Below are 17,787 nucleotides of genomic sequence, written 5' to 3' on the forward strand. Positions count from 1 at the left end.
GGGACTTCCAGCAGATTGAGGAAGTGTGTGAACAGAGACAACCAGACTCTTGATGTTGTTGTCCTCACTGCGCAGTCTGAGCAGGCTAGACAGAGCCTCCACCTTGGAGCGGCTCCGACAGGTCTCTGAGAGGTTACTCTCCTCTTCTTCCTGAAGAAACTCCACCAGCTCACTAGCCTCTGCAGTAGACGTGTGCACAGTGTGTGATGACGGGCAGAAGGACAGTTCAGACACATAGCACACTCTTGCCCATCACCAGCCTCAGCCTATCTATGATGGCCACTGCCCAGCACCAATCTCAGTCTCTCTGTGACGTTCACTGCCCAGCCTCAGCCTCTCTGTGACGTCCATAGCCCAGCCTCAGCCTCTCTGTGACGTCCACTGCCCAGCACCAGCCTCAGCCTCTCTGTGACGATGTCCACTGGCCAGGATCAGCCTCATCCTCTCTGTGACGACGTCCACTGGCCAGGATCAGCCTCAGCCTCTCTGTGACGACGTCCACTGGCCAGGATCAGCCTCAGCGTCACTCTCTCTATGACATCTACTGCCCAGAACCAGCCTACAACACACATCTTCGATCAAATACCTAAAATCATGCCTGAGAAGACCAATGAAATCATAATGGTATCCTAATATAGTGTGGATACAGGAGTAGCCTATTCTACAATAATGAAATCATAACGGTATCCTAATATAGTGTGGATACAGGACTAGCCTATTCTACAATAATGTAACTGTATGTGCTACTACTATGTATCTAATTGATACATTACATTGTAAATGTGGATGGGTACGCTACGTCATTCAATGATTACGGTATTGTATAAGGTAGATACAGGAGTAGCCTATAGTCTACAATGTGTTTATTTTTCTTTACCATATATGTGTCTTTATATTACAAAATATTGTTAAATAGGAATAAATAATTTAAGCAGTTTTTGGATTAAAATTGCTTGCTACTGTACGTTACTTATTTACTTACATCAGACTGCCTAGTCAGCTAGCTAGCTAACCAGACAGTTTGTTTTAGCTAACGTTAGCTAGCTAGCTAACCAGACAGTTTGTTTTAGCTAACGTTAGCTAATTAGCTAACCAGACAGTTTGTTTTAGCTAACGTTAGCTAGCTAGCTAACTGTTTTTGTAGCTTTCTGTTTGTACGTAGCTTGCACTTCAATGGCATCCCTCGAGGAGATGCTATTTTTTCTTTCCAACCAGGCGAAATACTATGAAGGCACCACTGATCTCGACAACAGGAGCAACATTCGTACGGGACAGAAATTCACTATTCAGGGTAACGTTAGGCATTTAACTTCTATTACATAACTGGAAGGATTTAGCTATGAACAACCATTTTCCATCTAGGTAGTTGGTCATCTAGAAGTGGCTAGTTATACATTTAGTTATATGTCTGTCATATTGAGTTATCTAGCTATAAGTTAACCCTGATCAGTCAAATGGATAGGTCTAAGCAATTATGATCATTCCAACTGCTCTTAACTAGGTGTCTTTGCTAGACACACACAGACGGGGGGGTTAAAGTGAAAGAGAGAGGTGGGAAGAGAGTGAAAGACAGAGCGAGATGGGGGGGGGGGGGGGGGGGGGGGGTAGAGAAACATAGAAAGACAATGGTGGAAAATGACTTAGACAAGGGTATTTCCACAACGCTTGTCTTCAAACTTGTTAGGCAATCACATGTACCTACTGGGTAAGGATGGCCAGCCTCACAGAGGGGTGATTTTTAACTGAGGAGAAGGAGGCCATGCTGACCGAGATGCAAGCTGGCCATTTCAGAGTGAAGCGCATGATTGTCAAAAATCAACATAACTCTTCTTTTGGCATTTGGCATGGGATTGTCAAGAATGTGAACAGCTGGGCAAGTGAAATAACCTTATGTTTATCAATCACATTCTATTATATCTGAAATTATTACGATTTCATATCAGAGAGAACATAATATTTACATTTGTCACCTTGTGCTTAAAAGTCAGTACCCTGTCTAGCCTGAAAGAAGTTTGAGAGGGTGAAGAGTTGAAGCCCATCAGTTGTTTCACCACGGCACATGATCGGTAAGTGTCACAGTTCAAATTTTGCCCTGATACGTTGTTTTGTTATGGTCGCTTTATTTGAGTACTCACCATATCGCCTGCTGTGTGGACGGGAGCTGCAGCTGTTGACTGAGGCAATTGTAAATTGTAAATACAATTATTGTATTTCAAATACAATATTTCACTATTTTGAATTTGTGATTGACTTAGTGTTGTTTGTCTGTTGCTATTTTTGTATGACATACTTTCAGATCACTGAAACTCCACCTGATGTGATGGAAGTTGTTGAACCAGATCAGAACGCCTTCGAGGGCAACCTTCAGCCACAGGATGAGAAGGATGTGGAGGTTGTACGCTGTTAATTTATTTATTTTCTGTCCCTCCAAGAAATATGTGAGAGATATATTTGTAATTATATAATATATAAATTGCATATATTTCTATTATCAATCAAGGTGAGATTGAACAAGGACAAGGTGCTGGAGAAACAGAAGGAGAGCTACCAGAGGAGAATCAAGGAGGGGACCTTCGACATCCGGGCGAATTACTTGGTTTGGAAGAAGGATGAAAGGAAGGCGAGACGTGGGAAACCTTGCTGCTCTTTCGCTCCTAGCTGGGGTCACCATCCGTTAAAGTGAATATAAAAATCTCAAGATAACTATTTGCATTTGCCTCCTCGCGGTGGGTGGCATCGTCACTGGCCCGGAGGTTTTTCCAAATAGTAAATCTCAAGGGTCACGTTAAGTAACCTCCTCTGCCAGGTAGGTAGTGTATGACTCCAGTGGTCATGACACCTCCCTGGAATTTTTCACCTCGCTCACCTTTTCCAGGGACCACCCTTCATCAACCCCACTGACAAAGAAATTACAGACAGGTATCCTTTCTTTTCTGTCTGCCATTAACAATATTGCATGTCTAATCAAACATTTATATTAAATCATTCAATAACTGTATTTTTACATACCTGATCAACCTGTAACCTGTGTGTTTGCTTGTTTACGTCTCTGTCTCCTACCCTGTTCCCTTTAACTCTGCTCCTGTTCTCCAGGACCTAGGGGTTCTGCCCAAAACCCAGATGTGGATCCACCTGATGTCCTCCACTACCTGTTCTCCAGGACCTAAGGGTTCTGCCCAAAACCCAGATGTGGATCCACCTGATGTCCTCCACTACCTGTTCTCCAGGACCTAGGGGTTCTGCCCAAAACCCAGATGTGGATCCACCTGATGTCCTCCATTACCAACCACCCTTCAACTTTTCATTACATCATCTACAGCTGCTGTTATTATCACGTCATTATCTGCTAAGATATTAAATATCATTCATCTCAATGGTTAGCCTATGCAAATGAATAGGAAAACATTAAAAGCTCATTAATAGGACTACATTTAGCCTAATTGGGAACAAATATAACATGGGGAAAATAGATCTGGACATTCTCATAGCTCTAATCTGGATAGATCTGGACCTTCTCATAGCTCTAAGATAAATAGATCTGGGCCTTCTCATAGCTCTAAGATAAATAGATCTGGACCTTCTCATAGCTCTAAGATAAATAGATCTGGACCTTCTCATAGCTCTAAACTAGATAGATCTGGACCTTCTCATAGCTCTAAGTTATATAGATCTGGACTTTTTCATAGCTCTAAACTAGATAGATCTGGACCTTCTCATAGCTCTAAGCTAGATAGATCTGGGCCTTCTCATAGCTCTAAGATAAATAGATCTGGACCTTCTCATAGCTCTAAGATAAATAGATCTGGACCTTCTCATAGCTCTAAACTAGATAGATCTGGACCTTCTCATAGCTCTAAGTTATATAGATCTGGACTTTTTCATAGCTCTAAACTAGATAGATCTGGACCTTCTCATAGCTCTAAGATAAATAGAACTGGGCCTTCTCATAGCTCTAAGATAAATAGATATATCTGGACCTTCTCATAGCTCTAAGCTAGATAGATCTGGACCTTCTCATAGCTCTAAACTAGATAGATCTGGGCCTTCTCATAGCTCTAAGCTACATAGATCTGGACCTTCTCATAGCTCTAAGCTAGATAGATCTGGACCTTCTCATAGCTCTAAGCTAGATAGATCTGGACCTTCTCATAGCTCTAAGCTAGATAGATCTGGACTTTCTCATAGCTCTAAGTTATATAGATCTGGACTTTCTCATAGCTCTAAGATAAATAGATCTGGACCTTCTCATAGCTCTAAGATAAATAGATAGATCTGGACCTTCTCATAGCTCTAAGATAAATAGATCTGGACCTTCTCATAGCTCTAAGATAAATAGATAGATCTGGACCTTCTCATAGCTCTAAGCTAGATAGATCTGGACCTTCTCATAGCTCTAAGATAAATAGATAGATCTGGACCTTCTCATAGCTCAGCAAAGAAATTATTTTGATGAAATACTCATCAATATCATGCCCATATGTAAATGAGGGACTTTTCATTTTGCTGGTTATTTTGGCCGTTATTCTGACCGTTATTTTCCTTTGTTTTGTGTTTAGTTAGTATGGTCAGGGCGTGAGTTCCATGTTACCACTGCCTCCCTATTGGTCTAAACTTGACTCTGTCATAAAGAAGTTAATTTGGGGGAGAAAAGAGACCACAGATTAAATATGCAACACTACAGAGAACAAAAGCATCAGGTAGACTTGCAGTTCCAAATCTAAAATGTTATCACCTATCATTCCTAAAGAATTTCCTGAAGACCTGGTTAAACCCAGAGGCTTCTGTTCCTTGGCGCACTATAGAAGAGTCAATAGTTTCACCAATTAGATTACAAGATGTATTATTTTCTGGCTTGACTCCTAAAAATTGTGCGTTATTGTTTGGACCCATTCTCAAATCAAATTTTATTTGTCACATACACATGGTTAGCAGATGTTAATGCGAGTGTAGCGAAATGCTTGTGCTTCTAGTTCCGACAATGCAGTAATAAAAAAAACAAAATACTGCATAGTTTCCTAGGAACGCAAAGCGAGGCGGCCATCTCTGTCGGCGCCGGAAGTAGTTAAGAAGTTGTAACCTACTCAGTAAATGTGTGGAAAGCTACAGAGAAGCATATGAGATCTAATCTTAAAACGGAATTCATACTCTCCAATATGGCGTAATAAAGAATTCTTAGCATGTAAGAAACCATTTATATTAGATTCTTGGTCTAAGAAGGGCATTTATACTTTCAAAGACATATTCAATTTGATTGTACTCCTCAGTTTCCAGGAAATCCGCCAGTGTTTAATTGTCTCAGGTTCATAATTTTGTCTTTACCTTCAACTCTGCCTATCCATGCCAGCCTATGGGGTCCTCTGGGGAGCAGAACTAGTCTATCCATGCCAGCCTATGGGGTCCCCTGGGGAGCAGAACTAGTCTATCCATGCCAGCCTATGGGGTCCCCTGGGGAGCAGAACTAGTCTATCCATGCCAGCCTATGGGGTCCTCTGGGAAGCAGAACTAGTCTATCCATGCCAGCCTATGGGGTCCTCTGGAGAGCAGAACTAGTCTATCCATGCTAGCCTATGGGGTCCTCTGGGGAGCAGAACTAGTCTATCCATGCTAGCCTATGGGGTCCTCTGGGGAGCAGAACTAGTCTATCCATGCCAGCCTATGGGGTCCTCTGGGGAGCAGAACTAGTCTATCCATGCCAGCCTATGGGGTCCTCTGGGGAGCAGAACTAGTCTATCCATGCTAGCCTATGGGGTCCTCTGGGGAGCAGAACTAGTCTATCCATGCCAGCCTATGGGGTCCCCTGGGGAGCAGAACTAGTCTATCCATGCCAGCCTATGGGGTCCTCTGGGGAGCAGAACTAGTCTATCCATGCCAGCCTATGGGGTCCCCTGGGGAGCAGAACTAGCAGTACACCCATTGGTCAAACTTCTAAAGGACAGACGCCCCTCAAAAGGAGTTGTTTCTGATATCTATAGTCAATTAATTCTAGCTGCACAAAAACCATTAACTCTATCCACTGTATGGGAAAAGGACTTTACACTTGCTGACAGACAAACACATTGGGAGACAGTATGGAAAAATATACTTGGATCATCTAGAAACCCCAATGACCAATTTATTAATTAAATTGGATCTATTACCTCAAAAAAGACATCACATAGGTATTAGTCCATCGCCATTATGTGTGTTCTGAACCACAGGGGACCTTGGTACTTTTCAACATGTGCTGTGGAAATACCCAGGGGTGGTTGAATTCTGGGGGAAAGTCAACAATGTCATCTCTGTACTTAAAGATAAAATACTGTGTCACGATCGTTGTAGTGAGGAGACCAAAGCGCAGCGTGATGTGAATACATACTTTTAATGAACGACGAATCTACACGAAGAACACTAAACAAACGAACAAAATAACAAAATGACCACTATACACAATGAGTGCAGACATGCAACTTCACATAGACAATAACACACAAAACCAAAATGGAAAATGGCAACCTAAATAGGATCCCCAATCAGAGACAACGATAAACAGCTGTCTCTAATTGGGAACCAATTTAGGCCACCATAGACCTACATTACCTAGACAATAACAAATCCCCATAGATATACAAAAAACCCTAGACAAGTCCAAACACCCATTCCACCCTCGTCACACCCTGACCTGACCAAATAAATAAAACAAAGATAACTAAGGTCAGGGCGTGACATACTGCCATTAAATACAACAGTGATGTTGCTTTGTGATGACTCTGACTGGCACTTGTCAGAACGCCAACGTAGAATGTGGTTGGCAGGAACCACAGCTGCTAAGAAAATGATTGTACAAAGGTGGATTCCACTTCGTCAGTTACCATTGCAACGATGGCTGCTCACATTTAACAGTGTGTTTGTCCTCAACAATTGAAAGCCATATTTTTACATTACAGTGAAGACTGAGTAAAGGAGAAACGACATCACCAATACATCAAGTTAGGACTTAGTGAATGAAGATGGTCTAACTTGGGTTAAAACAGGTTATGTAGCCCTAGACATCAGTGTTGGGGATGTAACTAACCTATATTAACTAACCTGTATGTCACGCTCTGACCGTAGAGAGCCTTTTAACGTCTCTATTTGGTTTGGTCAGGGCGTGATTTGGGGTGGGCATTCTATGTTTTGTTTTTCTATGATTTTCTATTTCTATGTTTTGGCCGGGTATGGTTCTCAATCAGGGACAGCTGTCTATCGTTGTCTCTGATTGGGAACCATACTTAGGTAGCCATTTTTCCCTCCTTTCTTTGTGGGAAGTTGACTTTGTTTATGGCACATAGCCTTTAGCTTCACGGTTTGTTTTGTAGTGTTTATTGTTTTGTTCGGTGTCTACTCTAATAAAAAGAGTATGTACGCTCACCACGCTGCACCATGGTCCTCTTCATTCAACAGTTAAATGAACAGCCTTCATTTAAATAATCTATATTTTGCAGTAGGTTAGTGGTAGTTGAGCTAAAATCAAAACTTAGTGGTGTTTTAGTAGTTCATTATTTTTTTGCCATATAGCTAGCTACTGGAACTACACACACTACTGTTTTACCGTGTAGCGGTGTAGCTAACTACTGGGAATACACACTACTGTTTTACCATTGTTAGGATTTATGTTTATGTACTATAGCCCGCTACCATATTGTTTGAAGATTAATATTGTTTTGTTACACACACACATAAACAATGCAGATGTGTGTGTGTGTATGTGTGTAAAGATTGAGCAACATAGAGTGCCTTGATGCAAAAGCTGTGGTCAATCTGGAGAGGGGAGGGGTGCATATCTCCAGGCCAACCAGGGAGGGTAGGACACTGGACAATACCAAATAAGGAACTGTTTGAGTGTAGAATCTGGGGAGACACAAGACGGATCTAATCTACGCAACGACCAGATGTGAACAGATGAGAGCACCAAGGGACTGGGACCAGTCCGAGTGCCAGCGATAGGCTGAGCAAAGTTTAAACCGCGCTCAGGCTCTACTGTGATAGGCCAACGGACGGTTGGAACTAAAGCTGTCATAGTATAAAACTGTTGTTTGAGCACATTCCAGAGTTCTCTGTTCTACCCTGCGTGGAGATACAGTGAAACCGTTTATACAAAAATTGCATTTACCATTTATCGCTTGAGTTTAATTAAAATACTTAAAGTATATTCGGTGAGTCTGAATCACATTTTGTCCTGATACCAGATTTGAACTGATGCAAATCTCTTTCACCATGTAGCGGTGTAGCAAACTAGTGGAACTGCACACTACTGTTTTACCATGTAGCGGTGTAGCTAACTCCTGGAACTACACACTACTGTTTTACCATGTAGCGGTGTAGCTAACTCCTGGAACTACACACTACTGTTTTACCATGTAGCGGTGTAGCTAACTACTGGAACTACACACTACTGTTGTACCATGTAGCGGTTTAGCTAACTACTGGGAATACACACTACTGTTTTACCATGTAGCGGTGTAGCTAACTACTGGAACTACACACTACTGTTTTACCATGTAGCGGTGTAGCTAACTACTGGAACTACACACTACTGTTTTACCATGTAGCGGTGTAGCTAACTACTGGAACTACACACTACTGTTTTACCATGTAGCGGTGTAGCTAACTACTGGAACTACACACTACTGTTGTACCGTGTAGCTAACTACTGGAACTACACACTACTGTTTTAGTTTTTCCAAGGTAACTTGAGTTAAGTAAACTATATATTTTTCTTAAGTTTACCTTTAATAAAGCTTAACTTGTTCCAGTGTAAAGTAATTGGTAGCTTGGTAAACTATATTTTCAGAGTAGCTTCTCCAACACTGCTGCTCATGTTCAGTGCATTTGGGATATATTCAGACCCATTGACTTTTTCCACATTTTCTTACGTTACAGCCTTATTCTACAATGGATTTTTAAAAATACTCATCTATCTACACACAATACCCCATAATAACAAAGCGAAAACAGGTTTTCAGAAATGTTTGCATATTTATTACGAATAAAAAAACAGAAATACCTTATTTACATAAGTATTCAGATTGTTTTCACTTCACAGTATCATGTTGACCTCAGTGGAGAAATATTAAAATGTTTTTTGACTGCACTGGACCGTTAAATCATATTATTTGTACAAGTGGAGAGCCCAAGCATGTGAAACCATGCCTGTCTCAACAAACAGTTTCAAGAGAAGCTCGGATTCTCTATGTATACATAACTATCAGTGAAATGTTCAATGCACATACTCTTGGCACCAGTCAGTATAATCTGATATTTTCTAGTTAGCAGTATATTACAAACTGTAACGGAAAAATCTACGGTTTCAATTTAAATGTCACCAGATGGCTCTACCGTTGAAATAATAACAATAACAATCAGTGAACACTATAGAGAGTGACTCTATTGAAGGAGCTTCTCAACTGTCTCCTGTTCTCTGCACTGCTGTGAAAAACAAAGGATGGTCATCCATCCATCCATCCACTACATCCATCCATCCACTACATCCATCCATCCTTTACATCCATCCATCCTTTACATCCATCCATCTACTACATCCATCCATCCTTTACATCCATCCATCCTTTACATCCATCCATCTACTACATCCATCCATCCACTACATCCATCCATCCTTTACATCCATCCATCCTTTACATCCATCCATCTACTACATCCATCCATCCACTACATCCATCCATCCACTACATCCATCCATCCACTACATCCATCCATCCACTACATCCATCCATCCTTTACATCCATCCATCCTTTACATCCATCCATCTACTACATCCATCCATCCTTTACATCCATCCATCCTTTACATCCATCCATCTACTACATCCATCCATCTACTACATCCATCCATCCACTACATCCATCCATCTACTACATCCATCCATCCATCCATCTACTACATCCATCCATCCATCCATCCACTACATCCATCCATCTACTACATCCATCCATCCTTTACATCCATCCATCTACTACATCCATCCATCCTTTACATCCATCCATCTACTACATCCATCCATCCTTTACATCCATCCATCCACTACATCCATCCATCCACTACATCCATCCATCCTTTACATCCATCCATCTACTACATCCATCCATCTACTACATCCATCCATCCTTTACATCCATCCATCTACTACATCCATCCATCCACTACATCCATCCATCTACTACATCCATCCATCCTTTACATCCATCCATCTAGTACATCCATCCATCTAGTGCATCCATCCATCCATTACATCCATCCATCCATCCATCCATCCATCCATCTACTACACTGCTTTCACCAATCATATGTTTCCATGGTAATCAAATCAAATTGCACTGCAGATAAAGGAGAAGAGGAAGGAGATGATGATGAATTGGACCAGTACAGAATACACACCCTAATATGAAGTGCACTTGATACACAAAACAATGTGTTAATACATAGTGCTCTAGTTTATTCACAGACATTTAAAGACCGTCTTTGGATTCCGAAGTCTGATGATTGCGACTTTGGTTAGTAGCTAGAAGGGCATCAGTCTCAGCCTCTTCAGCAGGAGGAGCGTCATTACCCTCTCTTTCAGAAACAGACACTGGTACAGGTTCTGTTTTATAGTGGCTGACATCTAATATCTTCATAGGGGCTTGGTCACCATCAGTCTCAGTCTCTTCATGTCTCTCTGTCTCAGAAACAGTCACTTTTACAGGTTCTGTTTTATAGTGGCTGACATCTAATATCGTCATAGGGGCTTGGTCACGATCAGTCTCAGTCTCTTCATGTCTCTCTGTCTCAGAAACAGTCACTTTTACAGGTTCTGTTTTATAGTGGCTGACATCTAATATCGTCATAGGGGCTTGGTCACCATCAGTCTCAGCCTCTTCAGCAGGTGGAGAGACATTACCCTCTCTTTCAGAAACCGTCACTTGTACAGGTTCTGTTTTATAGTGGCTGACATCTAATATCGTCATAGGGGCTTGGTCACCATCAGTCTCAGTCTCTTCATGTCTCTCTGTCTCAGAAACAGTCACTTGTCCAGGTTCTGTTTTATAGTGTCTGACATCTGATATCGTCATAGGGGCTCTGTCACCTTTACCTGGGTTAAAAAGAGGAAACACCTCCCCTGTGAACATAGCTTCCACAGTGACAATCAGTGTATTGTCTTTTACATTGATAAAAGAGAGTACTCCTTTGTCATAGTCCAAATACACACCTACTGTCTGAGGTCTAGGATTGGCAGGAAGTAGGATGTCGGGGGTCATATTAAGCCGTAAGCCTTTCTCTTTGTCTGAGGACAGGAACCAGAAACCATTGGAAGGTGTGGCTGGTACATCACCTTGTCTTTTAACAGACCCACTTGCCAGTCCAACCCACCAGGATTCTTTAACGCCTACCTTCTGATCACCCAGTCCCACCTCCCAGTAAGCATTGCTGCCCGAGGTAAAACCATGTGTCCCAAGTATATAAGCATGCTCACCAGGAGAACATGGATTATATAAACTGTCTCTCACAATTTTACCATTTGAACCAACTGTCAGATAAGGAGGAGCTGTCTTGGGATCCAATGTGACATCCACTGTTGAGGACAAACACAGAATTAGGAGATGACAATGAATCGTAATAACAACAACAATAATGATAATAATTGAGATTGTATCAAAAATGTTTTGAAATAGATTACCTCCAGCTTGTCTCATAGTCTCTATAGTCTCTATATCCACGAAATCTACACAAAAACAGGAACAATGGGTAAATGATAAATCCTGGTCCCGTGTGGCTCAGTTTGTAGAGCATGGCGCTTGCAACGCCAGGGTTGTGGGTTCATTCCCCACGGGGGGACCAGGATGAATATGTATGAACTTTCCAATTTGTAAGTCGCTCTGGATAAGAGCGTCTGCTAAATGACTTAAATATAAATGTATTTTGAACAGTAAGTATTCTGTATTAGGGATCAATATTTGCTATACACTCTTAGAAAAAAGGGTTCTTCAGCTGTCTCCATAGGAGAACCCTTTTGATTCCAGGTAGAACCTTTTTGGGTTACATGTCGAAACAAAAATGGTTCTTCAAAGGGTACCCTTTTAGGTTCTAGATAGCACCTTGCATGATAAAGGCAATATCAAAATAAATTCAGATTCTCTCTGGAAAATGTCTAAATAGATTACCTTCAGCTTGTCTCATAGTCTCTATGTCCACTATATCTACAGAAAAACAGGGGCAGTGGGAAAATGTTTAATGTATTCTGTACAGTAAGTATTCTGGATCAATATTTGCCATATGATAAAGAAAGGCAAAATCAAAATAAATTCAGATTCTCTCTGGAAAATGTCTAAATAGATTACCTTCAGCTTGTCTCATAGTCTCTATATCTACAGAAAAACAGGGACAGTGGGAAAATGTTTAATGTATCCTATACAGTAAGTATTCTGGATCAATATTTGCCATATGATAAAGAAATGTCTTACATTGCAGTGATTGAATGCACTGAATATGGTCCTTAGGTAGTGTTTATAATTTAGTCTCCATTGACTTGATTTAGTACTAATTTAGAGTTTTAATTGTATTCTCTTACAGGATCAATGTAGGCCTAGTTACAGTATAATATACCACAACATTTAGGACACATGGTTATAAAGTTAAGCATTGGAAATCAAATTATGAACACTGACATTGAAAAGTGTGATGTGGTTAAATAGATTCCTTACCTCCATTAGGCACATGTGTTGATTTGTTTCCTGAAAAGCAAAACACACATGAGTTTTCAATCCAATCATAGGAGGGATAAAGGTGGGCTTAGGAGATGACTTGATGACTTGCCTAATGTTTTCTCCTGTAGGTAATCCAAATATGGTGGAAAGAGGATTCCATACCCTCTTAGGCTCAAGTTCAAATTTGACCCAGTCTAACATTTTAATTGCATTGTATGCCGGTCTAGTCTAACATTTTCATGGCATTGTATGCTTATCAATATATAGTATAACTATCAAACCAAAACACAGCCCTGACCTCTCTTTTTGTAGAGCACACCGATGAAGACAACTGACAGGAGCAGAACCAGAGCTAAAATGATGACAGCTGTTTGCAGTCCTGATGAAGTCTCTGGAAGTGGAAAGAAGGTATCCCTTATTTCATTCAACAAACTGGTGGACACACACACACACACACACACACACACACACACACACACACACACACACACACACACACACACACACACACACACACACACACACACACACACACACACACACACACACACACACTCCTTGTGATTGGTTCCAGATCAGCATATGCTCATAGCAGAAAGAAACACGGTTATTATCCTTATTTACCTGGTACAGAGCCAAGGTTCCGTAGGTCCACTCTTCCCTCCAACTCCTCCCCTTCAGAGAGAACCAGAGAACAGGATACCCAGGGAGCACTGGAGGGGGAAGAGAGGACCCAGCTGTGGGCAGACACCAGACCATGGGCACCACTGCTGTAGTCCAGCTTCTCAGGTTTCAGAGTCTGCCTCCCATCTGACCACTGTAGCCTGGGCCTTGGCTTCCATCCATGGGAAACACAGCTCACATTCACAGAGTCAGCATCTGTTCTGACTGCTGAGAGGAGAGGAGCGCTGCCCATCACTGTTAAGGAGATTAAGTGCACATTAAGAAGGAGGGGATTAAACTAAATAATGTCAAGTGTCCGAGAGCCTCAAATAAAAAAATAGTATTCAATTTTGTACCTCAGCTAATTCAACTATTTGTGAAAGAATGATGAAGATCATTTCATTTCTGTAGCATCATTCCTGGATATGTTTTGCTTGAATGAACTCACCAGTTACATTGAGAAAGACACTTGCAGTCTCATAGTCCTGGTTACTGCTGACGTAGCACACATACTCCCCTTGGTCTCTCAGAGTGACATTAACCAGCTTCAAGGTCACATCCCCTCCCTTCAGCCCTTCTGACGTAACCTTCCGGAGCCCTAGGGAGGTGCGGCCCACGTATTGGGACTGCTGTGAGGCTTCCTGGATCTTTGTCTCGCTGTAGAGCAAGACCGGGTTGTCGAAATCTTTGGGCCGGTACCAACGCACCTCCAGACCCTCTGCGTTCGTGGAAGGGGTGAGCCAGCAAGGCATGGTGGCAACATGTCCCAACCGAGCCGAGACCGGATCCTCGGGTACCGAACATGTGAAAATGTCTGATAGAGGAAGAAGAAGGTGTTCAAACTATCACCATCTTCTGATTACACTGTTTTACTTTGTTTTAACTTGGTGAGTTTAAAATGCCATAAGTTATATAAAGTTATTATTATTATTATTATTGTTGCTAAAAGTATAAGCCTCAGAAATGTGTTGTTTGTTTTTTGTAAAATACATCTCAAGGCAACTCCAAAATATAGCCTACAAGGCATTTGTGGTCTGGTATCCAAAGATTCGATATCTTAAAATTTGTAACATCCAATAGAAAACTGGTAGCCTCGTAAATACCAGACTGATTCACGCTGCAGATACAACATCAATATAAGCTTGCGGGATCAGGTGGCTTTGCAAAGCAAGAAAACTGTCACTAGATACCGCAGCCACAAAGTTATAAACCCTGCCTAACACTGCAACCACACCGGCCGCACGCCATTGTGCATAAATGTATCTTGTTCCCCCACATAAAACGCAATCACGACACGCAGGTTAAAATATCAAAACAAACTCTGAACCAATTATATTAATTTGGGGACAGGTTGAAAAGCATTAAACATTTCTGGCAATTTAGCTCGGAATTTTGCAGTTGCAAGCTAATTTGTCCTATTTAACTAGCTTGCTATTGCTCGTTAATTTGTCCTGGGATATAAACATTGAGTTGTTTCACCGGAAATGCACAAGGTCCTCTACTCTGACAATTAAACCACACATAAAACGGTCAACAGAATCGTTTCTAGTCATCTCTCCTCCTTTCAGGCTTTTTCTTCTTTGGACTTAGATGGTGGTTGGCAACTAACTTTCATAAAAGGTGTATTACCACCACTGACGTCTTTCATTGGTATAAACCAATGAGGAGATGGGACATGGGTATCTGCTTCTATAAACCAATGAGGAGAAGGGACATGTGTATCTGCTTCTATAAACCAATGAGGAGAAGGGACATGGGTATCTGCTTCTATAAACCAATGAGGAGAAGGGACATGGGTATCTGCTTCTATAAACCAATGAGGAGAAGGGACATGGGTATCTGCTTCTATAAACCAATGAGGAGATGGGACATGGGTATCTGCTTCTATAAACCAATGAGGAGAAGGGACATGGGTATCTGCTTCTATAAACCAATGAGGAGATGGGACATGGGTATCTGCTTCTATAAACCAATGAGGAGAAGGGACATGGGTATCTGCTTCTATAAACCAATGAGGAGAGGGGACATGGGTATCTGCTTCTATAAATCAATAAGGAGAAGGGACATGGGTATTTGCTTCTATAAACCAATGAGGAGATGGGACATGGGTATCTGCTTCTATAAACCAATGAGGAGATGGGAGAGGCAGGACTTGCAGCTATTTGTCTTGGGATATAAACATTGAGGTGTTATTTTACCTGAAATGCACAAGGTCCTCTACTACGACAATTAATCCACACATAAAACGGTCAAAATAATTGTTTCTAGTCAACGCAGACCCTCATTGGAGCGCGCAAGAAGTGTGGGTGCAATAATTGAATAATATAGATTTCAAAATTATTTTGCAACCATCCTGCATGCGCCGCCAGCGGTGTAGACTGCAGCGCTAACGAGGGTCTGCGTTACCAAGGGATAAAATAGATATCAGGTCTATTTGTAACACTGATCGCACTGCAAGTCCTGCCTCTCCCATCTCCTCATTGGTTTATAGAAGCAGGTACCCACGTGCCATCCCCTCATTGGTTATACCCATGTGGGTGACTGAAAGAGGATTGCCATAAATGTTTACTGCTTTTCGACCTGTCCCCAAATTAATATAATTGGTTCAGAGTTTTTTTTAAATTATATATATATATATTTTTTTACAATTGGTTCAGAGTTTGTTTTGATATTTTAACCTGCGTTTCGTGATTGCGTTTGGTGTAGGGGAACAAAATACATGCACGATGGCGCACGCGCGCATCCGGTGTGGGTTCCGTGCTTTTGGCAACGCAGACCCTCTTTGGCGCGCGCGAACAGTGTGGGTGCAATAATTGAATAACATGTCGGTGTCGGTGTGACGGGAAGGAATTGCGCCGGCAAAAGATTCCAAATAGGCCTATACAAATACAGTAATTAGTATATTACAGTTCCTTTATTGAATCACTGTTATAATTCAGTAAAGATGTTAAACCGACACTACTAGTCTTGGCTACTCACCAGAAGTGGCAGTGGAGAGAGACACACACCAAGCTGCCAATATGCACAACCACATAACCTGAAGAGAATGAAAAATTATTAATTTCACTATATGGAAATCTTGCCTATCGTTCGTGGGCACATAATACATTCACCTTCAAATAGCAATCTAAAATATATTGATTGGCCTATGGTCGATCGTCGCAAAAATCTTTTAAATACTGTATTTCCGCAATAGCTTCTTACAAATGAGACAAAGGTAAAGCACATTACGCCATGAGGTACCTATAGAAGCGAAGGTCTACTTACTGTATACAGGGCCCTGGAGCTGTCTTTTTCAATAACGCAAGGTGGCATGTCGTGCGTAAAATCTCTGAAAAATCACGACGTCAAAATGAAGTCGGGAAATATTAGTTCAGAAAATAATGCTAATAATACTTTATCATATAATATCTCAATCACACTTGTGCGAATAACTAGACCTGATTTTCCCCCGACAAGACCGTTATACAATAAACGTGCTGTGCCTATTTGTCGCAGGACTTTCACTTTCGAATTTGTTCAAATATACTGTATCACCAAAGATGATATATTTAATCTGCATATTTCCTTCAGGGAACGACTACTCTGATGGCGCGTTTGCAATAACTCAATGTGCCTTGGCACTCCTTCTAAACAGCTAGATTGTTTTATACTTTGGCAAAAGGTCAAATCTATAAAACTTCGTCCTCTGTTCGTAACAGATTCTAGTTTTGGGAACAGAACACTGCATTGAGATCAAATGTTTAATTGATGAGAAAATGTGCAGAATGTCGGCCAAAACCCACCTCCTTCCTCACATTATGTGGACATCTCGACAGTTTTTGATAAACATCCGAGGGATTGGGCTGGAAAAATGTAACCACTCTTAAATTCATAGACAGAGTTATGAATCCATAATAACAAATGTTAACCATGTTGAGGCTATACAGTGTTTGTTTACAAATACTAGCTTTAAATTTTGGGTTCTAATATGTTATATTCTTCAAGAATCAACGGGTGACCTATATATCTTTAATTTAAAAGTCTAAAAATGGATGTAACAATTGCAGATTGTGTCACGGCCTGACCTTAGAGATCCTTATTTATTCTCTATGTTTGGTTACGGTGTGACTCCGTGGGAAAATCTATGTTTTCTATTTCTGTGTTGTTTTGCGGAGTGTGGTTCCCAATCAGAGGCAGCTGTCTATCGTTGTCTCTGATTGGGGATCATATATAAGTTGTGATTTTCCATTTTAGTTTTGTGGGGTGTTATTTTCTGTTTAGTGTCTGTGCCTGACGGAACTGTTCGTGTTCGTTTTTGAATTTGTTATTTTTGTTTGAGTGTTTCTTGAAAATAAATATCATGAACACTTTCCACGCTGCGGTTTGGTCCACTCTTTCTTACGGCGACGAGCGTTACTGATT

General features: G+C 41.2%; 1 protein-coding gene and 1 long non-coding RNA gene across 5 annotated transcripts; one reads left to right on the forward strand and one right to left on the reverse strand.

Moving 5' to 3' along the window:
* The first annotated feature begins 486 nt into the window (after nucleotides 1-486).
* LOC129865927 (uncharacterized) lies at nucleotides 487-8,167 on the forward strand. 4 transcript variants are annotated; one of them, XR_008761435.1, is made up of 5 exons: nucleotides 487-828; nucleotides 1,216-1,291; nucleotides 1,685-2,066; nucleotides 2,297-2,392; nucleotides 2,501-8,167. It is a non-coding gene; the product is annotated as an uncharacterized LOC129865927 (long non-coding RNA). The 4 variants fall into 4 exon arrangements; XR_008761434.1 differs by lacking the exon at nucleotides 487-828 and having other exon boundaries at nucleotides 835-1,291; nucleotides 2,501-2,919; nucleotides 3,094-8,167; XR_008761436.1 differs by lacking the exon at nucleotides 487-828 and having other exon boundaries at nucleotides 835-1,291; nucleotides 2,501-2,679; nucleotides 2,807-8,167.
* Nucleotides 8,168-9,813: 1,646 nt separating this feature from the next.
* Nucleotides 9,814-17,149, reverse strand: LOC129865924 (butyrophilin subfamily 1 member A1-like). The gene is made up of 9 exons (XM_055939009.1): nucleotides 16,651-17,149; nucleotides 16,363-16,420; nucleotides 13,832-14,197; nucleotides 13,345-13,638; nucleotides 13,019-13,111; nucleotides 12,718-12,747; nucleotides 12,178-12,213; nucleotides 11,694-11,738; nucleotides 9,814-11,588 (listed from the first exon to the last, which is right to left on the reverse strand). Exons 1-9 carry the CDS (start codon nucleotides 16,696-16,698, stop codon nucleotides 10,486-10,488), a joined length of 2,073 nt encoding a protein of 690 aa, XP_055794984.1. The 5' UTR covers nucleotides 16,699-17,149; the 3' UTR covers nucleotides 9,814-10,485.
* Between the last annotated feature and the right edge of the window lie 638 nt (nucleotides 17,150-17,787).

The sequence above is a fragment of the Salvelinus fontinalis genome, chromosome 11 (assembly GCF_029448725.1).
Source record: "Salvelinus fontinalis isolate EN_2023a chromosome 11, ASM2944872v1, whole genome shotgun sequence".
NCBI classification, from domain to species: domain Eukaryota; kingdom Metazoa; phylum Chordata; class Actinopteri; order Salmoniformes; family Salmonidae; genus Salvelinus; species Salvelinus fontinalis.

Coding starts and splice junctions, on each gene's coding strand:
- LOC129865924 (XM_055939009.1), bottom strand. CDS start 16,698: ATGCCACCTTGCGTTATTGAAAAAGACAGCTCCAGGGCCCTGTATACA. Junction 16,421..16,650: donor GCTCCAGGGCCCTGTATACA/GTAAGTAGACCT, acceptor CATTCTCTTCAG/GTTATGTGGTTGTGCATATT. Junction 13,112..13,344: donor GAACCTTGGCTCTGTACCAG/GTAAATAAGGAT, acceptor TTCCACTTCCAG/AGACTTCATCAGGACTGCAA.